The sequence below is a fragment of the Schistocerca serialis genome, chromosome 3 (genome assembly GCF_023864345.2).
Source record: "Schistocerca serialis cubense isolate TAMUIC-IGC-003099 chromosome 3, iqSchSeri2.2, whole genome shotgun sequence".
NCBI classification, from domain to species: Eukaryota; Metazoa; Arthropoda; class Insecta; order Orthoptera; family Acrididae; genus Schistocerca; species Schistocerca serialis.
The window spans coordinates 894,421,302-894,447,322 of NC_064640.1; the positions used below are offsets into that span (position 1 = coordinate 894,421,302).

The 26,021-nt window shown below is 39.6% G+C and overlaps 1 protein-coding gene across 2 annotated transcripts in view; it reads left to right on the plus strand.

Moving 5' to 3' along the window:
* The window catches only part of LOC126471138 (delta(14)-sterol reductase LBR-like), a 765,587-nt gene that overhangs the window by 606,836 nt on the left and 132,730 nt on the right, over positions 1 to 26,021 (plus strand). For both annotated transcript variants that reach the window (XM_050099231.1, XM_050099232.1), the window contains one exon: positions 22,163 to 22,258. In XM_050099231.1, the coding sequence (XP_049955188.1) occupies positions 22,163 to 22,258 (96 nt within the window). The remainder of the gene's footprint in view (positions 1 to 22,162; positions 22,259 to 26,021) is intronic.

Here is a 26,021-nt window from a genome sequence, read left to right on the forward strand (position 1 = left end):
GATGACAATCCACTCACTGTAGTGGAGACATATTGATTCTTAGAACTGGTTTTCGAAGCCTGATTGGCATGGCTTCCTCATCTTAGTCAGCTGAAGCAGAAGTTCTGGCAGCACCTCAATGCCCTCTGCTACCTGAGCAACACCAATTGGGATGCAGATCATTCTACGCTGTTGCAGCTCTACAGAGCCCTTGTTCAACCCTGCCTTGACTATGGGAGTCTAGTTTATGGTTCGGCGCCGTCATCAGCGTTGCGTTTACTCGACCCAGTGCACCGCTATGGTGTTCAACTGGCAGCAAGAGCTTTTAGGATGAGTCCGGTGACCAGCGTCCTGGTGGAGGCCAGAGACCCTTCATTGAAGGTTAGGTGTTCACAACTGCTCACCAGTTATGTTGCACACATTCATACTTCCCCTGAGCATCCCAATTACCGTCTCCTTTTCCCATTCACGGCAGCTCATCTCCTGCATCGGACGCACAGGTCAGAGCTTAAGACTGCATTTCACATCCGATCTCTTCCGCAGGGACTCTGTGGTTGTGGTTCTCTGCCGGCTCCGCATTGGCCATACGTGGCTAACACATGGCTACCTCCTCCGTCATGAGGACCTGCTTCGGTGTCACTGTGGCTCACATATGACTGTCAACCACATCTTGCTGGACTGCCCAATTTTAGCCGCTCTGCAGCGGGTTTTTAACCTTCCCAGCACCCTACCTTCAGTGTTGGGTGACACTGCCTCAACAGCAGATTTAGTTTTACATTTTATTTGTGAGGGTTTTTTCTTTATCACACCATATAAGGGTGGGCATTTAGCCTTCTCTCTGAGGTTGCCACCCTCCCTGTATTTTAACACTGTCGCACTTTCTTTGCATTTGTTTGTCTTGTTGGTCATCTTTTCCCTGCATGTGTTCATCTTGCCTTGTCTTTTTGGGGTGGACATTTTAATGTGTTGCAGAGTGGCTAGCTCTTCCTCTTTTATGACCAGCCAGCCCAGACCATATGCTCTATGGTTTTAATACCCTCTTCTACTTTTCCTTGTGGTGTATGTTTTCCCCGTTTTTTTTGTTCGTTCCATTCGATTTCTTTATAGGTTTGGTGTTGGTTGTTTTTGTTGCTTGAGCCTAGCTTGTATCAGGAGAAAGGGACTGATGACCATGTAGTTTGGTCCCTTTATACCCCAAAGAAACAAAACAACCATCTCTCTCTCTCTCTCTCTCTCTCTCTCTCTCTCTCTGTGTGTGTGTGTGTGTGTGTGTGTGTGTGTGTGAGTCCAAAAAGAAGAGATACAGTACATTATTCTTTGATTCTCCAGACAAATGCGAGATTTGACACTTAGAATGTAGAGCACCTGCCCGCGAAAGTCAAAGGTCCCGAGTTTGAGTCTCGGTCCGGCACACAGTTTTAATCAGCCGGGAAGTTTCACATCAGCGCATGCTCCGCTGCAGAGTGAAAATCTCAACCTCAATGCCTACTCATTATTTCACTGTACTTCAACCACTTTCTGCAGATGCTCACAACAGCAGCACATGAACAGCCAACCAGCTTCACCATCAACCTCTTTCTGTTCTGCCCTTTGTCAAAGTTGCTTAAGTAAGTGGATTTCCCAATTTGCAATGCCTTGCCACATCACATCACATGCCCACAGATAGAACTCCAAAACAAACTTCCAGAGATTGCTCAGGGATATATTCTGAGTATTTTTGTGTAAGGGACCCGGGATCTCCAGTGCAATAATTCAATTATTATATATTGTGTTTGTTACTACAATTATCCATGTTTCTGTGAAAATATCTTCACAACACTGAAAAAGCCAGTAATACGCAATAGGCAAAATGTACAACACAAAACACAGAGTAATGTAACAACCATCAGATGCAAAAGTACTGTGATCTGGTTTTCATCACCACAGGAACAGCTCAGCTTAGATTTGTTGTGCCATTCTTCCATTGTGTCAGTGAACTCACAGACGAGGTATGTATCAGCCAACTCTATCAGTAAACCCATCCATACTTATGTCAGTCACTGTTAAGTAGAACTGATATGGCCTGATAACAAACAAGAGTCAGGACTGATTGCAAGTGTGAAGGCCGAGAGTACATTGGTCACTACTATTGCCAACAGCAAGTAACGTGATGGAATACAAAAAGTTTGTTTCCAAGCAAGACACACTGCACATACCGTCTCCACCTGCACTATTGGGCACTATTTTCAGTGCAATACAGATACAATGTTAATGGGGGCAAGAAACCAACTAATGAGTTGACAGAGGCGGTGGGCCATATATATGATGGGGAGTTCTCTTTTTAGTTTAGAACACCATAGCAACCAGCACACTTTATTTTCAGCTTGTTATGATGAGTTGGGAAAATGTTACTAACCTCTTCTTGATTATAGTGTTATAATGTTCCCACAGCATCTGAATTTATGGAACCATGGGATACCTGTATTACCATTTATGGAACCATGGGATACCTGTATTGCCAAGTCAATCTTTCTCTTTGCTACATACTGAGCACATGTCTTACCATTTTGTACACATTCTTTTCTCTTCTTCATGATGTCCCTATAGTGGAAACCGAATGGCAAATTGTTTTGCACAGTAATGAACTTTCTCATTAAATTCTATATTTTAATGAGCTTATTTCCACATAAATTCTTTTCTTCTTTTAACATTAACTAGTTCTTGAGAAATATTTATAAGTATTGATTTGTAGAATTGTTCCTATTTTGATACTGAAGTGTTCTAAGACAGAGCCGTGACTCAGATGCAATAAGAATTTCTGAGGCATAGATCTTTATTGCATACTGTGATGTTAGCACTGTGGCTATAGTTTCAACAGTAGATGTGGAAATATATTATAGCACACCTTACAAAATTTTCTCTTATAATTTTAGAACCATTGTTGTAAACATCAAATGAGCTGGTCTAGTTTCCTTCTTTGTAACTGTAAAATTCACTATTAAATCTGGTATTATGTTGTTGTGTATAGTGTTCATTCATATGACAAACTGGCAGTAGTTTCAGATATACGAGGGTTATCCAGAAAGTAACAGACATTTTGAAATAAAAAATCAACAGTATGGAAAAACCAGATTTCATTACACTTATTTTAAAGGTATATTCTTAAGCTATTTTTACAAATAATTGCCGTTCAAACTGAGGATCTTACCATACTACCGAGCGAGGTGGCGCAGTGGTTAGCACACTGGACTCGCATTCGGGAGGACGACGGTTCAATCCCGTCTCCAGCCATCCTGATTTAGGTTTTCCGTGATTTCCCTAAATCGCTTCAGGCAAATGCCGGGGTGGTTCCTTTGAAAGGGCACGGCCGATTTCCTTCCCCATCCTTCCCTAACCCGAGCTTGCGCTCCGTCTCTAATGACCTCGTTGTCGACGGGACGTCAAACACTAACCACCACCACCACCACCTCTTACCATACTGTAGCACAAGTTTTCAATACTGTCTCTCTAAAAATCTACTGCAACCACTGGTTTATACTGGAATGCAGTTCAGCATAAATATCAAAGTGTTGTGTAGCGACCCATGTCTTCATTGCTGGGAAGACGTGGTACTCACTCTGTACCAAATCTGAGATGTATGGTGGATGACCAAACGCTTCCCATCCAAAACCCTGTAGGAGCTCCCATGTGTGAATGGTAATGTGTGGACGTGCATTGCCATGAAAAAAACAAAATGTTTGTGCTATGTTCTTCCCGACGCTTGTTTTGTATCACCTGTCTTAACTTTTTCAGTGTTTGGCAACGGGCTTGCAATTTTTTGCCAACAAAACCTTATCACAGAATGCACCTCACATGTGGTGGGATTTTCTATTGCAGTACACAATTTAACATGTCACAGAGAGCAAAGTAACAAAGACACAGACCGCATGCTGCCACTGCTGAATGCATACTGAGTGTAGGAACATTACAGCACCAAGATAGTGGCTGTAGCCCTGCCCACTGCTGCAGTAGACCGAAACATCTGTTTACTTTCTGGATAGCCCTCGCATGTTATCCTGACAGACAAATAATGGTAGTTTACTTGAGGAAAAAACATTTTCAGATAAATGTTTTAGTGCTCTGTAAGATTTATCTTTGTGATGAATTCTGATATAAATATCAAGAGTTTATTGCAGTTTTTAATAACTAAGTTGCTCTCATAGAAAAATTTCTGAAAAGAAATTATTTATATGATAGCAACTGTTCCCTTATTTGTAGTAACATCCCTTTCTCCACCACCAGCATTACATCTCCTAGCTCTCAATACGAACACAAGCAAATAATAATCTTTCAAATTTTTCAAAAACCTTTTGGTTTGGAGTGGTATATAATGTACATCCATGTTCAATTACAGAGCTTTTTCGTGATTTATATATCATTAACAAAATCTCTTGTTGATCACTCCACCAAACTTGGGTCATCAATAGTAACAGATTGACAAGTTTATTGCAGTTATTTATGAAGTTCAAGTTCCGTGGCAGGAGGAACAAAACTTTTGGTCAGGTGAATACTTGGTTATAAATACGAAATCAAATAGGGGTAATGCAGGAGTAGGTTTAATAATGAATAAAAAAATAGGAGTGCGGGTAAGCTGCTACAAACAGCATAGTGAACGCATTATTGTGGCCAAGATAGACACGAAGCCCACGTCCACTACAGTAGTACAAGTTTATATGCCAACTAGCTGTGCAGATGATGAAGAAATTGATGAATTTTATGATGAGATAAAAGAAATTATTCAGGTAGTGAAGGGAGATGAAAATTTAATAGTCGTGGGAGACTGGAATTCGAGAGTAGGAAAAGGGAGAGAAGGAAACATAGTAGGTGAATATGGATTGGGGGTAAGAAATGAAAGAGGAAGCCGCCTGGTAGAATTTTGCACAGAACATAATTTAATCACAGCTAACACTTTGTTCAAGAATCATAAAAGAAGGTTGTATACATGGAAGAATCCCGGAGATACTAAAAGGTATCAGATACATTATATATTGGTAAGACAGAGATTTAGGAACCAGGTTTTAAATGGTAAGACATTTCCAGGGGCAGATGGGGACTCTGACCACAATCTATTGGTTATGAACTGTAGATTAAAACTGAAGAAACTGCAAAAAGGTGGGAATTTAAGGAGATGGGACCTGGATAAACTGACTAAATCAGACGTTGTACAGAGTTTCAGGGAGAGCATAAGGGAACAGTTGACAGGAATGGGGGGGGGAAGAAATACAGTAGAAGAAGAATAATGGGTAGCTCTGAGGGATGAAATAGTGAAGGCAGCAGAGGATCAAGTAGGTAAAAAGACAAGGGCTAGTAGAAATCCATGGGTAACAGCAGAAATATTGACTTTAATTGATAAAGGAGAAAATATAAAAAATCAGTAAATGAAGCAAACAAAAAGGAATACAAATGTTGCAAAAATGAGATCAACAGGGATGGCTTGAGGACAAATGTAAGGATGTAGAGGCTTATCTCACTAGGGGTAAGATAGATACTGTGTACAGGTAAATTAAAGAGACCTTTGGAGAAAAGAGAACCACTTGTATGAATATCAAGAGCTCAGATGTAAACCCAGTTCTAAGCAAAGAAGAGAAAACAGAATGGTGGAAGGAGTATGTAGAGGGTCTATACAAGGGCGATGTACTTGAGGACAATATTATGGAAATGGAAGAGGATATAGATGAAGATGAAATGGGGGATACGATACTACGTGAAGAGTTTGGAAGAGCACGGAAAGACCTGAGTCGAAACCAGGCCCCGGGAGTAGATAACATTCCATTAGAACTACTGACAGCCTTGGGAGAGCCAGTCCTGACAAAACTTTACCATCTGGTGAGGAAGATGTATGAGACAGGCGAAATACCCTCAGACTTCAAGAAGAATATAATAATTCCAATCCCAAAGAAAGCAGTTGTTGACGGATATGAAAATTACCAAACTATCAGTTTAATAAGTCACAGCTGCAAAATACTAACGCGAATTCTTTACAGACGAATGGAAAAACTGGTAGAAGCCAACTTCGGGGAAGATCAGTTTGGATTCCATAGAAATATTGGAACACGTGAAGCAATACTGACCCTACGTCTTATCTTAGAAGAAAGATTAAGGAAAGCAAACCTATGTCCCTAGTATTTGTAGACTTAGAGAAAGCTTTTGACAGTGTTGACTGGAATACTCTCTTTCAAATTCTGAAGGTGGCAGGGGTAAAATACAGAGAGCAAAAGGCTATTTACAATTTGTACAGAAACCAGATGGCAGTTATAAGAGTCGAGGGACATGAAAGGGAAGTAGTGGTTGGGAAGGGAGTGAGACAGGGTTTTAGCCTCTCCCCGATGTTATTCAGTCTGTATATTGAACAAGCAGTAAAGTAAACAAAAGAAAAATTCAGAGTAGGTATTAAATTCCATGGAGAAGAAATAAAAACTTTGAGGTCGCCTATGACATTGTAATTCTGTCAGAGACAGCAAAGGACTTGGAAGAGCAGTTCAATGGAATGGACAGTGTCTTGAAAGGAGGATATAAGATGAACATCAACAAAAGCAAAACGAGGATAATGGAATGTAGTCGAATTAAGTCGGATGATGCCGAGGGAATTAGATTAGGAAATGAGACACTTAAAGTAGTAAAGGAGTTTTGCTATTAGGGTTGCAAAATAACTGATGATGGTAGAGAGGATATAAATTGTAGACTCGCAATGGCGAGGGAAGCGTTTCTGAAGAAGAGAAATTTGTTAACATCGAGGTTAGATTTAAGTGTCAGGAAGTTGTTTCTGAAAGTATTTGTATGGAGTGTAGCCATGTATGGAAGTGAAACATGGATGATAAATAGTTTTAGACAAGAAGAGAATAGAAGCTTTCGAAATGTGGTGCTACAGAAGATTGCTGAAGATTAGTTGGGTAGATCACATAACTAATGAAGAGGTATTGAATAGAATTGGGGAGAAGAGAAATTTGTACCACAACTTGACTAGAAGAAGGGATCGGTTGGTAGGACATGTTCTGAGGCATAAGGGATCACAAATTTAGCATTGGAGGGCAGCGTGGAGAGTAAAAATCGTAGAGGGAGACCAAGAGATGAATACACTAAGCAGATGCAGAAGGATGTAGGTTGTAGTAGGTACTGGGAGATGAAGAAGCTTGCACAGGATAGAGTAGCATGGAGAGCTGCATCAAACCAGTCTCAGGACTGAAGACCACAATAACAGCAGCAGCAACAACAACAACAACAACAACATGAAGTTCAAAATATGTGGGCTCCAAACCAATCATAAATCAGATATCATACCCATAACGCAAAAATGAAATTTTACACAAAACTGATAGTATCCAATCATCACATAAAGAGTGCAAGTGGAAAACAACTGGAGCCTTGTAAATTAGGAGATGAGGTACTGGCGGAAGTAAAGCTGTGAGGATGGGGCGTGAGTCATGCTTGGGTAGCTCAGTTGGTAGAGCACTTGCCCGCGAAAGGCAAAGGTCCGGAGTTAGAGTCTCGGTCCAGCACACAACATCCATATCTTATCACAGAAAATTGAGGTTGGAGGCTTACCCACTTAAGAGCATGGTAAGCATCAATACATGACAGATCTTAGGGCAGAGTACAATACTGGTGCAGGCACAAGTGTTTTGGAGCACACTGTTCCGTACACCTTGGTGAACATGGGGCTTCACAGTAGTTGACCCCTCTGTATTCTCATGTTCACCCAACAACATCGTGAGTTATAACTGCAGTGGGCACGGGATCATAGAGTGGAACCATGAATAAATGGGAGTGTGTTATCTAATTGGATGTATAACATTTCTTGTTACACCAGATTGATGGTCATGTGCAGTTACTGCACCATCCAGGCAGGTGAAGGGATGCTCAAAACACACGCTCCACTGCGGATGCAGGCTGGTGGGGGCCAAATTATTCTACGGTGGACATTCACCTGAACTCCTGTGGGACCTAACTTGATAATCGAAGGCACTTTTACAGCTGTGTACCACTTGAACATTATTGCGGATGACATGCATTGGTTAATGCTTTACGTCCTCCGTAGTGGTGATGGTATCTTCCAGTGGTATAATTGTGTATCCCACAATGCCGGAATTGTGCTACAATGGTTTGAGGTGCATGGTAATGAACTCATGTTGGTATCTTGGCCACCACATTCACTTGATGTGAACTCATTGTGTCACATCTAGGAAGCTATCTGCCCCTAGCTCAGAACTCATAAATGCTTGGCCCATAATTTATTGGAAGTGCGTGACGTGTGTAGACATCTGTACCCCACAAGCTTCAGAAACCTACTGTGAGCTTGTCAAATCCATGCCATGCAGATTCACTGCTATATTGTGTTGCACAGGTGGACCAACACTGCTGAACAGGGGCTCAAAGTGTTACACCAGGCTGGCTGTTAGTTGGCACTTCTTTAATTTTTTATAATTTTCCTTTTTCTATCTCCCCTCTATTTTGATTCCATTCAGTGTAAAAATGTGGTGTGTGGAAGTTGGGTTTTTGAGATAAGGGTAAGGGTAAAGGGTGTTCAGAATCGAAAAATCCATATAAATAAAACCATTGACTTCCCAAAATATTACTTCTGCATGACAGGTTCATTCATTACCCAATGTAACCAATTTGTTTACCTCAGCCTTTTTAGCTGAATGTGTTCTCATATCACACATCACATTGGCTGATTGATGTGATGGGTCAGTGACCCCAAGGCTAGAAAGATGAAAGAGTGTACTGGGCTGTTCACTATTATAACCCAAGGTAGACCAGCCTGGTGGTCTTTCATGTTTGAGGGAAGTTAGTCATCATAGAGGGACAATTTTCTCACCTTTGGATTGATTATGGGAGAACATATATTTACTCAGGTACAACTTCTTTCAAATAACTTGAAGGAAATTGTCATCTATCAAACACACATTAAAGATTTTCTTTTACATTTTGTGGATGTTTATATTAACTGTGCATGAAAGTACCATGCTGGCTGTATGAGAAGTGATGATTGGGAAAAACACAAATTCTGACAACATGGGCTGAGAAAGTTCTACTGAAATTAGAAGCTTTGTATAAATAAAAATGTCCTGAAAGATCATCAAACATTCATAAACTAAAAGAAACACATGTTGTTCAAAATCTTGATGACATTTTGACACAGCACATGCTAATATGATTAAGACAAACAGTTTTCTATCAAGCAAAGGTAGCTAGGGATCATGCATGGAATCGATCACCAGCTACAGAGAAACAGGGAAGAGACAAAAGTGAAGCAAATATGAAATTCAACTACTCAGTTTATTACTGTATATCATAAATTTACTTGAAAATGAAATAAAAGAGACATTTTCTACTCCTTCATTGCTGATGTTGTTGTTGTGGTTTTCAATCCAGAGACTGGTTTGATGCATCTCTCCAGGCTACTCTATCATTTACAAGCTTCTCCATCTCGAAGTACCTACTGCAACCTACATCCTTCTGAATCTGCTTAGTGTATTCATCGCTTGATCTCCCTCTACGATTTTCACCCTCCACGCTGCCCTCCAATACTAAATTGGTGATCTCTTGATGTCTCAGAACATGCCCTACCAACTGATCCCTTCTTCTAGTCAAGTTGTGCCACAAATTCCTCTACTCCTCAATTCTATTCAGTACCTCCTCGTTAGTTGCATGATCTACCCATCTAATCTTCAGCATTTTTTGTAGCACCACATTTCAAAAGCTTCTTGTCTCTTCTTGTCTAAATTATTTATCGTTCATATTTCACTTCCAGTACAAATACATTCAGAAAAGACTTCCTGACACTTAAATGTATACTCGATGTTAACAAATTTCTCTTCTTCTGAAATGCTTTCCTCACCATTGCCAGTCTACATTATATATTCTCTCTACTTTGACCATGATCAGTTATTTTGCTCCCCAAATAGCAAAACTCATCTACTAGTTTAAGTGTCTCATTTCCTAATCTAATTCCCTCATCATCACCTGATTTAATTAGACTACATTCCATTATCCTCGTTTTGCTTTTGTTTATGTTAGATAACTTTACTCAAATTTTGGTTGTTTACCTTGCTATTATTAAGACATTTCTTATCAGTTTTTCTCAGACCAACTTGCTGAATTGTTGGCATTGAGTTCAAGTAGTGTTGAATCAAAGTTACTCGAGCTCTAGGAAGCAACAGGAACAGTGAGTGATAACTCCATCACCACGAGTAAAAAAGATTATGTCCAGCATTAATGGCTTCCAAGCTTGCAGCTGCCTTTGACGAATGTAGGCTCAGTGACAAGGAAGCAGTTCACATTCTGATAGCTACAATCGAGACACTAAATCAAAATATCTGTATTTTACAGTCAACAAGTTACAGGGGAACAACAGGGTGACAGTCGAAAAATCTCAAAATTCTTTTTACTATGAAATTCAAATGGGTATACATTGAAGAGTTATTCCCCAATATATTGTGCGTGAACTCCAAAAAGTAATGATTCTGTGAGCATTGGAAGCTGAGCGTGCACGGCACGCCTTGGCGTTAGAAAACTGGTTCCACACTGACACTTCCTATTGATACCAATTTGAGTAAACCTGATTTGCTGGAATGTTGTTTGGGCAGTTTCATTCAAATTTTGAAAGAAATTTTCAATAGTCTCATTTGGAGATAGGCTCCAAAAATAGCATCCAGTCAAAGTGAAATTGTCAACATTGCTTCAAATTTGGCCATATACCTATTCAGTGTAGGCCATACTGTATTAATGCACATGGTAGATGCCCTTCAAATCCAAATCAGCGATTAAATGTGCTTATTCTGTGAAGATAGAGATGTCAACGGTGATACACTCAGCGGCGGAAAGGTCAATTAGCAAAAAGTGGCCATCCACTAACTGGGGCAATAGTTGTTATGGACCAGGCTTCGATGATATCCTGTAAGTTTCAAGCTTTTTCCTTTTTTTATATACAATAAATACTTGTTTAACTTAAAATGTGTTTTTCTCAAAACCATGTTTTACGGTATAGTTGTTGTCACCCATGCTACAATTTTCATCCAGTTTTAATGATTTTTGTTTTCCCTTGAATAAAATTGAATTATCTTCAGTTCATCATGGATGTTTTTTTTATGTTGATATTTAATATTTTTTTGGCCCAAAAAAGAGGGTCTGAAAAATGGCCTTTTTTCCAAATGTGTACAATTTCACCAAATCCCTATGTTGATCTAAAATCACATCTGTAAGGATCAGGATGATATGTAACCACAAGCGGGGTTACAGTAACAACCACTGATCTACCTCTTTCAGAACTGCTTCGGGAAAATACCAATAAAAACTTCAGTGTTGCTTTATTCATTGCAGCAAATCTTATTTGTGTACTACATTCCAGTATGGAGGAAAAAATCATGAACTTGAGCAATATTTTTGTCTGTTACCCTGTCGTACCCCATTTAAAATCCCAAGTCCGTAGAGAAATTCCATATGATAAAGGCTACAGAAATCGAGAACCAAGCCGGCCACTACAATCCATTGGGAGGATCAGTTACTATCAGAAACATTAACAAGTAAAGATATAGTAGAAAAACATTTTGTGATTTCAGATTGTGGTACTGAACAACTTCTTGACATGCCTGCATTTTCTTAGGTTGATATGTCTCGATTGCTCAGTTCTATTAGATATACTTTCAGAGAACAACAACACGCAGTGGATTATAGTGATTTTTTAAGAGTTATCTGCAACTTTTCTTTGCTGAGCATCATATTGTAGAGTAAGTACCCATTCTCCAGGGACTACCCTCATGCAAGGTAGATGGAAAAAGCCATTTATTACTTCATAATGTTTATTTTGCATGATAAATTTGAATTAGTGTCACAAAAAGGGATTACAATTTGGTGGTACATGTATGTTTTCTTTCCTTGTGTATCTCGAAGCTTGGTTTTCTTGCCCCTTCTGCAACCAAAACACAATGTGTATTTCATTTATGGTACCTGCCTTCTGAACCTTTTGCCTTTACAATCCTTGTTCCAAATTTGTCTTCTGATTCAAAATTGAAAATGGTGAATGCATTGAATCATGAGGTGCAAACTTCAGACGAAAATATTAAAAGGGTTCAAGTAGTAATCAGTCAAAACCCAGAAATCATCAATAGTGGGATCAGACAATTTATTTATAATAAAACAAGACTGTTCTTAGTGACTAGTAAGCGGTACAGGGTACTGTCCACCACACACTGTATGGTGACTTGCTGAGTAGATGTAGTAACCATAGATTCTAAACTAGCTGTACCAGAATGACCACACTCTCTTTTCACGAGTGACAGTATTATTCTGTAAGTAACACTGATTTTCACTGTAGGTATGTCGTAGTGCGACGGAAATTTTGTCCCAGATTTGTCTCAAGTGGCGAATTCCTTGACACTGATTTTCCTCTCTAGGATGAAAATAAAATTTTCATCGATCCTCTGTACCCATGCGCCAAGCTCATGGAGGACTGCAGTAAATTATATACAAAAAATGAGAATTAGGAGCAGTATGTACTTCAGATTTCTACCCCAGTATTTCAATTAGATTCCAGGACATAAAAATGAGACATTATCCAAGAATAAAAATTTGTAAAAGAAAATTCAATTTTCTCATAATACTTACCACACAATCATTGTATGTTTTATATTGTGAATTGTTTAAGTTAATAAACTAAATTTAATAATCAAGTTGATAGTAATTGGTTAATCAGCTACATCAGCGTAATATTTTATGCGACACAAAGTAAATGAAATTTTTTTGCAGTTATTCCCATCCGCACCTGCTTGCCTCCCAACTTGCAAATGTAGAGCCTTGGAACCCGGCCTTCCAGTTTGCTACAGATCCCAAATTGCACACAACTCATTTTTTTCGTACAACAAAACAAAACCAGAAGGGTTAGGATAAGGACAGAATCAAACATGAAGAATAAGAGTCACCCTATTGTTTTCATTTATGCCAGTTATCAGTACTGCAGGTGATAGTTCTTACAAATAATTTTTTCTCGTTTTGTACCTAAATTAATTATCTGTTCAATGTAATGTAAGTGGCTGAATAAACAATTAGAGAAAGCCAAAATAATACTGTATTTTGTGGACTGAAGACACACTTCAATTTTTAAGCAATTTTTTTTTTTAAATAAGATTTTTATCGTTTTATTACTAGACTGTGAAGCCCAACTAAAAATAAGTTATTTCATAAAACTGAACTGTATTTTAAAATTGTTGTAAATCTTCATCTGAACTTTCTTATTCATTTTCTTCCTCTTTGTGATCCTTGTTGCCCACCTCGTATATGAGATGGTCTTCACTGCCATCAAGAGCGTTACTTATGCCGCACTTATTGAAAGATTTAACAATAATGTCTTCTATCACTCTAGACCACGACAGTGGTAGGCGTTTTAAAGCTCCCTTTGGTGTGAATTCATGTCGGGGTTTGTCCGGCATCCATTTGTTCCATTCCTCTCTTACATACACTTTAAACGGTTTTTTTATTGAGGCATTAAGAGGTTGCTATTGTGAAGTAAGTCTTCTCAGAATAACAGCAAGCTCTGTGCTTCCCTGTCTCAGTTTCTCTTTCACAGAATTTTTAAAATGACTACTAAACTGATCTAGCACAATAAGAGAATTCTTCTTCAATAAAGTATCTTACCTTCTCTCCTGCACTCTGTTAATACAGAATTTCATACCAGCCTCATTCATCTAACCTTTGTCATGTACGTGAACAACTACTCCAAGTGTTATTTCACAATGTTCTGGCATTGTTTTGCATTTGAAAACTACCACTGGATTAAGTTTAGTACCGTCAGCACAAAATGAATGGACAACAGTGTAGTGCATTTTTTAATGTCCACTTGTTTTTTTTTTTTTAGTTACAGTTTTAGCACCTTTCATGGTAACAGTTCTGTTATTCAACACATCAAATGTCGGAGCCATATCATCCGTATTTGCTATTTGGCTTAGTTCCACACAGGTTTTCTTTCAGTGTTGAATAATAAAGTGATGGAAAGATAATATTTTCTTTTAATACTCTTTTGGCATTTTCTGAGATATTTTGGTTTGGTTCACATTCTAAGTCCGTGATGCTTCATAAACCTGTAGCACCAACCAACTCCAACCTTAAAGTGTGTTAAGTTCCACTGTAGCGCTAGCTTATGAGCGTGTATTTGAATCATTTTAGTCTTAATTCCAGTGCCGTTTTGATGGTGACCTTGGATACATTTCAGTACATCATATTCTAGTTTTGGCCATTTTGTATTCAGTCCTCTACTTGCACATTTAGTCTTCCTCTTTTTTTTCAGTTCTTCTTTATTAGCTCGCCAATCCCAAATGGTTTTTTCTGATGGTGGAGGCTCAAAATGCCCCTCAGCTGCTCTGTTTCCATATTCTTCAGCATATGCTATTACTTTCAATTTGCAGCCTGCACCATATGAATACCTTTTATTTCTTTTCCATTACGAAACTAGCTACTAACAAAAAATTGTACTGTTACAGATGACATAAATCACTTTTAATTAAAGTTCACTGACACCGTAGACTGCAATGACATATGATAAACTGGACAGTGTTCTGGGTTTGCAGTGGTGGGGCGGGAGGAAGACACTGTTTGCCAGCTTGTGAAGTCCCGCAACTCGTGTTCATCACTTTGATGCACTGCTGGTGCCAGTTAAATCAAATGTTGCCAGATAGAGAGAGGTCTCCTGTGGCATTGAATATATGACCATTTTTAAGATGGTTGGGAATTTTAAATAAAACATTGGACATTTTTTATTAATTTTGAGTATAAGACACACCTAAATTTTGGAGGCAATTTCTCGAAGAAAAAAGTACGTCCTATAGTCCATAAAATTTGGTATTGTTTTCTCCAGTAGAGTGGGAGGTACTGAGTGGAGGAAACTGATTGTCTACTGCCACATAGTTGATCAATATGGGTCAGGGGTGGCAGTAATTTTGGATCAGAGTCCACTTTCTGTAAGCAGAGCTAGGCATAAGGCCACACCTTTTAAAATGTTTGCATGCATTAGTTAACATTGCGTTTCAGAAAAAGTATAAATTGCTACATTAAAATTCTGAGTTTCTTGGCAGGCCGAACTAAACCATTAGCGGGCTGCATGCGGCCCACAGGCTGCAATTTGCCCATACCTGATGTAGGTAAAACTTGTGTGTAATGACACCATGACACCATTTGAGGTTGGAAAAAGAGATGTGGTAATGTGTGAGAAATAGTACCTTAACAATTGGAGCATCTGGTTTAGTAATGCGAACACACACAGCAAATAATCTAATAGTAGAGTAAAGTCATCTGTGTCCTTGTTCGAAGATCCTAAAATTCCATTGCTACAGATGCCAAACATACAAACGCAAAAAAGGATACTCAAACAGGGGCATCTGGGAACAATTTTCTTTTTTCACTTCTGCGCTGTCCAGGAGTCTTCATTAGCTTGGTCAGCTGCACATTCTCTGAAAAGTGATAAAACTAGAAAATCTATAAGACGTTGAAAATACTGCTTCAGTTATAAATTTCTTTTATTATCACGGCCGGTTTCAGACTCTCATAAGTACATCCTAAGGTGTTGCAACTGTGCTGTGGCCCCTCGAGCGCCACGGTGGACGTGTACTACGTGTGTTGTGCTACCTATGAGTGCACAGGTAGCACACTGCTTCTAGTACACGTCCACTGTGGCACTCGGGGGCCACAGCACAGTTGCGACACCTGAGGATGGGCTTATGAGAGCCCGAAACCGTTCATGATAATGAAAGAAATTTACAAATGAAGCTGTATTTGCAACCTCTAGTATAATACTCAGTTGTGGATGTTCGTCCAAAAGGATTGTTTGTAGAAAATTTTCAGCTTTTGTTTCAGTCACCTTGTTAGCACACTGTCCAGCCACATTAACATCACCACCTGTCAAAAGCCTGAATAACCACCTTTTCCCGTACAGACTGGTGTGAGATATGCAGGAGGAGAGCCAATGAGGTTCCAGAAGGTACCGACAGGCTGTGCAAACCATACCAGCTCCAGTGCCATGGCCAGCTGTGCTAAGTTTCGTGATTGAGGACCTGTGATGTGAACAGTCCAATTGAGGTGGTCCCATACATTCACGATTGTCTAAATATGGAGAGTTCGGTGGTCAGCGGAGTGCGGTACACTCATTGTGGTGTTCTTTGAACCATGCACTTACACTGCAAGCTGTGTGACACATTGCAATGTCCTGCTGGTAGATGCAATCATGCAGAGAAAAAACAGACTCCATCTAGGGTGAACATGGTCCCCAAGGATGAATTCATACTTGCTTTGGTCCATTGTGCCTTTCAGAATGATGATATCACCCAGGGAATGCCACAAAAACGTTCCCCAGACCATAACACTCCCTCGTGATTGCAGAGTGTCTGCTTTCAGACATCTCACATCGTACATGCCAATGGCCATATGTCCGATAGACCACAAAATGTGATTCATCTGAGAAGGCAATCTGTCGCCACTCAATGGATGTCCAGTTGCAGTATTGGTATGCAAATTCCGACCTTCGTTGCTGATGAACAAGTCAGCATGGGTGCTTGAACCAAGCACCTGTTGTTTAAGCTCATATGCAGCAATGTTCGCTGGACAGTTGTTGAGCAGACACTGTTGGTAGCGCCTTGGTTCATCTGTGTTTCCAGTTGCTCAACAGTTGCATGTCTTATTCATCCATACGCCTCTCTGCATCAGTCGTTCACGACTGTCACTTATGGCCCATGATGCATCACAGTTGCCTGGGCGCTAGTTTTGGATCATGCCATTTTGCTTTGCATGATATATGTTTACCATGTCGACATGCAAACAGTTCACAAAGCTTAGCCATTTTGGAAAATCTTCCACCCTTGGCCTGGAAGCCAATGATCTTGCCATTTTGGATGTCAGATAAATCGTTCTGTTTCTGCATTATGATAATGACTGCAATGTTTTCTTCATCTCTCAAAACACTTTATATATCCTCCACTGCTAGTGCTGTCACCTTTCATCTGTGAGTAGTCCGCCACGGTATCTGAGTGGTCAGCGTGACAGACTGTCAATCCTAAGGGCCCGGGTTCGATTCCCGGCTGGGTCGGAGATTTTCTCCGCTCAGGGACTGGGTGTTGTGTTGTCCTAATCATCATCATTTCATCCCCATCAACGCGCAGGTCGCCGAAGTGGCGTCAAATCGAAAGACCTGCACCAGGCGAACGGTCTACCTGACGGGAGGCCCTAGCCACACGACATTTCCATTTATCTGTGAGTGGTAATTGCACATTGACACCAAACATACGTGGTTGTCACATTAATGACTCTAACCAGTCTGCTACAAGCAGTTCCTGTAGCGGTACATGTTCGTATGAAAGGCTATGTGCTCTTTACATTTCCCACCAAATGAACCTGTCAAAATGTGATACTCTGAGCCATCTCTTAAATGTGATTCTGCATAAATTCTTCCATGGAAACTTCACAAATGTGACTAGACGTTGTATATTACTCTCACCAGTTTTTGAACTTACTTTCTGTGCAGTGCATGTGTGTACAAATTCAATTATGGCACATAATATTTAATGTTTTGAAACGTTTAATTATTAATGTGAAGTTTCTGCAAAAGTGTCGATCTTTTAAGCTGCAAGTGATGTATATTGTTTGATGTCTTTTTTGATAACAATACTTGTCTGCTTTTCAGTGCTGAGAATGGAGTGTGTTCTTGGAGAGGGCTCAGTTTGATGTGTGTGCTAAGTTATTTCATTTATTTTCTATGGAGAGGAACTATAATAAACTGGTTCACTGATTCCTCAACCCTCACTCCCTGACCTCTACTCCACTCCTCACTTTAACTACCTACCAGCTCTCCTACACAGCAACTTGCCACCCAGCTTTCTGGCTCTGTACCACTCGCTGCATGTCCTGCCCATCCCAGTGCCACACTTCCCACTGAGGACACGTCACACAGCCCACCTGTCCCCGTGCCATACAACCTACAGATGTCTGGTTGTTCTTCTCCCGTCACTCCCACCTCCACCCCACCATCCTGCTGCCGTGTTGCTACTTGCTGCCATGTCTCGCTCTCAGACACTTCCCACAGTCTGCCAATTCCACTGTCTACTCTTGCACTATTATTTATAGATCTTTGCTGTCTGTCTTGTAAGTCTCCTATAATTTCTGCTTTGATCCACCTGTTACTGATTATGATGAACTGTTGTTAAATTATGTGCTCATTGCGTCTGAAATGGTTTAATGCTAGCCTGCCAATGGCTGAAAATTAAATAATTAAACAGAAACTGTTCATTTCTGGGCCCTGAATGACTGAGGCTACATGTGCAACACCTATTGATATTAACATAAAATATGAGTAAATCAAAACGTATAAATATGCTATAGGCAGTGAAGAAAGTTTGTTAAACTAATTTCTACATAATTGGAAAATAACAAAATAACACGTACTGCTTCCTGAGAGTTAATTTTTTAATATGCACAGGGATACCCAAAGTTTGCTAAGAAAGAATATATTTTCAGAAACAAAAAAATTAATTCTACAGAATTATGGCATAGATTTTTGAAAAGAATTAAGTCTTGAGACTGGAACATTGTGTAACACAAAAATTTTGAATATGAATAACTTTTGAAATATTAAGTTCTCAGATATTAGATGTCAGCTTGAAAGAGGAGATAGAGGGATTTCAAATAAGCTGTTTGTCTAAAAAATTTTTTTTGCATCATTGAATTTTGATGTTCACCTTTTCTGCATGTTTAGTATATTAAATCATGAATATGTCTAAGAATAAAATGTTTTTGTATAAACTGTTTACAGTATTACCATCACTATTGCTAAAATACGCTGTGACTGTAAAGTACTATTGGAATAAGAATGTGACCATTTTGGTATATTCATTGTGTGAACACTACTAATGAAAGTAGATCAGAAAAGCAAATAGGAAAATTGATACAGACATCAGTAGTGGTATAAGAACAAATACTATTGCTCTGATGCATGATTTGTGCAGCAGTCCCGTTTTGCATGTTGCTTGCAGACCTGTGCTGCAGCCCCCTATTTGCCCGTCACCCCCAGACGTCTCCCGCAGCTCCCTATTTGCCCGTCACTCGCAGGCCCGTGCCGCAGTCCCCTATTTGTCCGATGCTCCCATTTCTGTGCCACAGCCTCCCTATTTGTCCGATGCTCCCATTTCTGTGCCACAGCCCCCTGTTTGATATTGCCCCTGTGCCGCAGTGCACTTTTGTGCCTGTCACATGCAGGCCTGGGTGTCACAGCCCAATTTTTCCTGTGTTTCTCACAGCCCTCATTCCTATGCTGTTGCTCACTAACTGTCCTGCTGCCCACGTTCACTCTGTTGCTGCCCCCCCCCCCCCCCCTCAAATCCTATCCTGTCTCTCTGCCCTCTGCCATTCCCCCCTCACTTGTCTCTGACCCCTCTGCTCCTGCATTGCCTCTATTGTTTGCCACCACCCTTCATCTGCCCCTTCGTTGGCCACCGCTCCTTCCCTCTGCTACACCCCTCCCTCTGCAGTTGCCACAACCTCTCCCCCTGCTCCCCCCCCCCCCCCCCCCCCCACCAATCAGTTGCAGCCATTACTGTGCTCGCATCCGTCTTGTTGGCGGCAACCATCCATCCTTCTGCCCTCTTCACTCCCCCTCTCCATTCCCCCACTCCCTGTCCCCTCACTGACCTGGCCCTGTTGCTCGCTCCCTCTGGACTTGAGCTGTGGGTCACTTTACTCCCATCCCTTGCAGTGCATGTCACTTTACTCCCATCTGTCACAGTGCAGATCACTATACTCCCGTCCCTTGTGGATGTGCACTACAGTTTACCCCCCCCCCCCTCCCTTTCTTGTTGGCTTGTGCCCAGCTCACTTTCCCTAAATGACTTCCAGAAGTGTGTTGCAGTCCTTCTTTCCCTTATCACTCTGAGATCCACTCCACTCTACTGCCCCAGCTCACCCTGTCTCTCTCAGACCAATGAAACTGCCATGCATCGGCATGTTATTGACTGACCTTTCCCATTGATTTTCCTTCCATGATGTCGCAATCACCAATTCTCCCCTTCCTTTAGTTGTCCATTCTTCCTTTCCTCTGTGTGTGTCGTTGATTTGCCAGCTATGATACTCTTTCTGTCCCACCTACTCATCGACTTGGTGTTTCCAAACTTTTCACCTTCTCTTCCCTTCCTCACTATTTCAGTTTCTTTTTCTTTTCTTTTTAACTTATTTTCTGTTACAGCTTTCTTTTCCATTTTTGTGGTCTGTATGGTGGACTCTGTTTCATTGTTTCTTATTTCTTGCCATTCTGTTACCTTAGGCCATTTCCTTCAAGAAAATAATACACTGGATAGATCACAGATTTTTCTAATCTTTCATACTAGGCTGTAGTACAACATGCTTCTCAGGCTTATTTGAGAAACTGAGGTTAAAAGTTATATGAGCCTGTTGAATATTGTAAGAGAGCACTGGCTCTTGAGAAGTGCTGTTAGCCCTTTTTGCTAAGGAGCCAGACTGGAAAAGCTGCATTTGCTGTTTCCTAATCACTTCTTTTTATTTCTTTCTTTTTGTTTTTCATAATCTTTGACGAACTATTTATATCAGTGCAAAGAATCATGTTTCTTTGGAAAGGAACAATTATACCGCTGATGATCATGGTGGTGCATTTGTGTCGATGTGTAAATCGTGATGAGATGAACATGTATTTATTTGAACTGCATGCACATGTCATATATACAGGCTGTCCCAGGAGGAATGGTTGATAGTCAGGTGTATGACAGAAACGATTATTCAAAGCAAAAACCTGTAGTAAACAGGGGCTCTAAATGCATACCTTAAGAGCTAAGAGCACTTGTTTAGTACTCGTAGAAGAGATGTGTTGTATAGTAGCAAATATTAACAAGTGCTCATAGTTCTTAAGATATGCTTCTTAGAGCCCAATTTGAGCTCGTGTTTACAAATGTGTGATCCAGTCTACCACCTATCAAAATTATGGAAAGCAAAGAGCTTGCAGTAGAAGAGATTTGTTTCACAGTATTGAAGGTGATGAAGTGCTCGTATCTCTTAATGTGTACATTTTAGAGCCCATGTTTACTAGACTTTTTTGCTTTGGATAATCATTTGTGTCATATCTATGAGTATTGACCATTTCTCCTGGGACACCCTGTACAATGTATGGCTTTCAAATAATGTTAAACCTGGTATGACTTTAATTGTGGTAAGCATATAAATTGTTGTAATTAATTTAGTCTACAACCACTAATGTTAGGAACATAATCCTGGCTGTCTGTGTTAACTCTACATAAACATGTAACTTTTGCTGTTTTTTGAGTAAGGTGAAGACTTTATGTCCGAGTACTTTTGTTTATTTCTATTTTATGACTTATGTGATTTTTAAGTGCGTGTTAATGTGGGGTTAACACAGGTAGCAAGATGATGGGATCTTGACTCCCAAAACCCGTTGCTGATGATTACATTAATGGATGTATGCTATGTTAATTATAATGATTATCCTTACAACTGCTACATACTGTTTCTAAGATACACAATATTAGTAAGCGTATAAATGTATTAACATTCATCACAAATCCCTACTGTATCTCCATCATATCTCGCCAGGCGTGTTCTGCAATGATCATCACCGTTATTGTTGTTATTTTGTTATGAAACGTGATTCATTGTGACAATACAAGTACGGAGGAGAATAGCACGTAACATGGTTTTAATGGCGTACAGCTATTGCACTGAAACCTCTGCCCATTGATTGGCACTCTCATATGTTATTCAACAAGCTCATGAGACTTTGAGCCTTGATTACTGGAAAACAGTTTATAAGTGTATCATATTAGACCTGCATTTATTATTCCTAAGTATGGACTACATATGTGTAAAAGGTGGCAAAAACTGGTGACCCACGTTGTGTGTGCCTCCCTTGTGAGTTACGCTATTTTCCAAACTGCTCAGACCTTATAGTTAACTTCGATTACCACCTAGTCTCTGTTTGAATGTACTGGATTACTTTCACATGTAAGCCCAGTAGCACTAAATATTAAAATTTGGGTAGGTGTGTTTTTTCATTTTTGCTCTGCCACTGCTTTTAATTTGATCTCTTGTAATAATTTTGTTTTAGTTTCATCCTTCTTTAATCTTTCCTATATGGTGTCAATAATACACTACCTATTTTCTTACAAATTCCTAGGATCAGTAGATCTACATGCAGGTCCAACTAGAAGATCAGATAGTCTATTAATGCATGGAGATAGTCAACGCATAAAGAGAGAAAATTTAATGCATGGTAAGTTGTATACCTAAAGTTAGTTGTTGACCTCTAGCTGTTTGAGTGCAAATTGACAAGGCTTATTGCTTTTAAAACTTATAAACTTAATAGGCATATTGGAATTTTTATCACCAAAATTTAACAGTTGTAGTGGTGCATTGCATTAGTTATACCATTTAAAATAAGTTTGTCAATACAAGCAAATTCCTACCTTCCCACTGAAACAACAGGTGGTCACTTAATTTTTGTACCACATTTTATGTGATGATTCATTCAGGAATTATGGTGCTATGCTTTGTGTTCAGAAGTGATGCACTTAGAAGATAAAATCTTCTTGACATTATTCACATCAGTGTTTAGCGCGCAGTGAAACCACAGGTTTCTCATGGAAGTATTCAATGATTGTTTTAAGACCGAGAAAGATGCAGTAAGTACACACTGTTGAGCATTCGAAAACCTTTGGTGACCATGTTTACAGCCTTGATATTGCTACCAGATGTCCGACTCCTTATACATCTGCCTCCAAGATTACTATCGGGCGAGATAAATAGAATATAAAATGGGCAGCCGTAATTTAATCAAACACATTACCAAGGTATGGCCGCTTGAGCTGACCTGTGCCCCTTTTTGGGTCATTTTGCATCAAATCCTACACAATTACTAATTGAGATGAAATCACCGAAGATGTGGTGGCATGATCAGATAATTTACTGGTAGTAATTTCGACTGACTCCAAGGCAGCTGTAGAAAAGAGGAAAAGTACAGGCCATGGTCAAATACAGAAGTGGTGTGGAGGCAATGAAGTGAAGTGACACTAGCATCTAACTAAACACGGTACCTGTTGCTGGAAAGGTGAACTTTCCACAAATAGGAACCCCATTATACCACCATAAGACAATTTTATTTATGTATGTTTTGCATAGATAACAAATAGTATACTTTATAATGCAGTCTGTGTTATCGGACCAACATACCCAATTATGACTGTACTTGTGGGGGCAGATGCATGACCTAAAATTTTATCAGATTGGCTTGTTGAAAGTCAACAGGGGGCAGTCATGCACTGTGTCTTTCAAGCCAACTCAGCAAACCATTAAACAGTCGAAAGAACATGTTAGTGAAATCAAATTAAATTGTAAATAGGAAAAAACAAAATGCATGGAATGATCGTATAAAATCCCACAGAATAATAATGTACCCTCAATCAAATAGTTTAGAGTTCACTTCCAAGAATATTTATTAAATGATTATTCACACAAGTGTGGCCTTACATAGATTTATAAAATGTGATAAATCAGTTGAACAATAATAAACTAAGCAGTGTGAGCAGAGCATTTAAACACAGTGGTATGCACAGATAAAGCTTTAACACTGCAAAATCACACCAACAGTCACTACAAAAACTTAAGTTCATTAATCTTACTCACCATTGTGGCAGAACACACAACAGGTTCATCACACTATTATAAATAATAAATACAGTGAAATATTATAGGTCACAGCTGCCTCAAATTTTTAACGTTGGATTTGTCTGGTCACATGAAAACAATCACTGTAAACCACATAAACATTTCTGTGTCTCTTAGAATGTAAAGTTCAGAACTCGCTGTCACAAAATTATTATAAGTCCTATGAAATTTCAGAGGATTCATCCATGACCTCAGGAAATTTTCTAAGTCCACTGAAAGCTACCTGAAGCCATATGGTACACAAGCTGCCGTATACTTCTCCAACCTATCATGCCATGTGATCACTGATAAAAGATCTCGCATGTGCTTATGCTAATGGCTATAAATATTTCATGACATCCCAACTACTGAATTCATGTGAAACATTCAGAAATGACCACCATTCAATTATAAAAATAATTACAGATACAGACAATACACTAGTAGGTAGAGAGAAGTTCTTCCAGTCACTTTGCAACCTCTCATTGGAATATACATGTACTAGCCGGTTCTCTACGGCTTCTTCCATACACGTGTTCAACACATGTGGTGCGTATTGCAAGCAGGCGATGAGTGTTTATTTACTCTGATCTGTAATTGTTAATTAAATAAAGTGAATTGGATTTGCAGTGCCGTATTGAGAAAATGTCATTCCCACGTAATTTGGATAGCAGAATAGGTATTGTAAACAGTTCACAGAGAGAATTATGGAAATTGAAGAGCAAATCTGTAGGAACATCATCCACTTTGAGGAAAGTAGTGTGAAGTATACACAATTGACTGTAATATTTATTTAACTCAAAACCTGACTGTGCACAGTATTTTTGTTAGTTTTCAGGGGCTTAGGCCACCCTAGAGTAAATGTTGTACTATGCTAAAGTTTCTGTGTAAATGCCTCAGTGTTGCTGGTGCTATCTTGATGGATATCTTATTAATTTAATAGATTACGATACTTCACAGTTGAAAGCTGTCTGAAGCATTCCCAACTGTCAGGACTTTCTTTATGTAGTATTGACTATCAGGGTGTATTGTCACCACAGTATGTATATCCATGATCCATGTGTCTGTCCATCTCCTACTTCCCATATCTCTCTCTCTCTCTCTCTCTCTCTCTCTCTCTCTCTCTCTCTCTCTCTCTCTCTCTGTGTGTGTGTGTGTGTGTGTGTGTGTGTGTGTGGGGTCTCCCTCCCCCTCTCTCTGCCCACACATGCTCATCCACACATGTAGCCCCTGCAAGGCATGCCAAGTCTACCACCAATCATGTCTATTGTGCATGGCAGCTTACATGTCAGGGGCAAAAAAAATCCTCTTCTTTTTGCCCATAACTCTGCTCCTGTGGGAACTAGGAGGTTGCAACCCCAACAGTGCTGATTCTCATACAGCAAGCAGTATGTGTACCACATTTGATTAAAATCAATTTGGTTGTTTAGGAGAAGGTGCTGGACATATGTACAAGTTCTTCAAGAAAAATGTACAGTAGTCACCTTCAAATGCAGCTCTTTCCCCACACTCATCCCCTACCAGTCAAGATTTCCAATATACTGTTCGTTGCACTCCCTCCTACAACTGTACAAAAAAGTCTGATTACACGAACTATTCCCAATACTTGACCTTTTTTGGTATCTATTGCTTGGGCTATTATTGTAGGCTGTTTTGTTAACATTACTAATTTAAACATGCCCGTGAGGGTGATGAAAAAGACTGCTGTAAACTAATTACGTTGACAATTTTATCCAGACTTAACCCTTACAAGTACAGTACTTTTGCAGTAAGGAGGTGTGACAAATACAACACTGTAATTGTTTATTTTATGGTGTTAAAATTCACACAAAAGTCAGTTTCACAATTTGTAAGGGCTCGACTAGTCCGATGGTGTGATATGGTCAGTCAGCGAAGATCACAAAAGGTGGAATGTGGGAAATAATTCATGCAGTTGCACATTTTTGTACAGTGGTAGGAGGGACTACCGTGAACAGCTTACTAGAACTCCTGACCAGTGGGGGCTGACTATGGGCATGGGTGTGCATTTGAAGGTCATTTTTGTACATTTTTCTGCACTAATTTGAAAACAATGATGTCTAGTGAAAATTATCCCAGTACAGAATTTAAGTACATCAGATTTCCTACAAAAAGGTCCTGTTCGTTTTTTCTGTAGGACTAATAGGTCATGCACAGTGAGTGGGAGAACATGAAAATGTCGACCGTAGTTTTGAAGGCCAGACATGACTTTGCAGATTGCATAAAATGATATCAGTTCAGTCCTCTGAGTCACCCTTATTTTTTTTTATATATATATATATATATATATATATATATATATATATATATATATA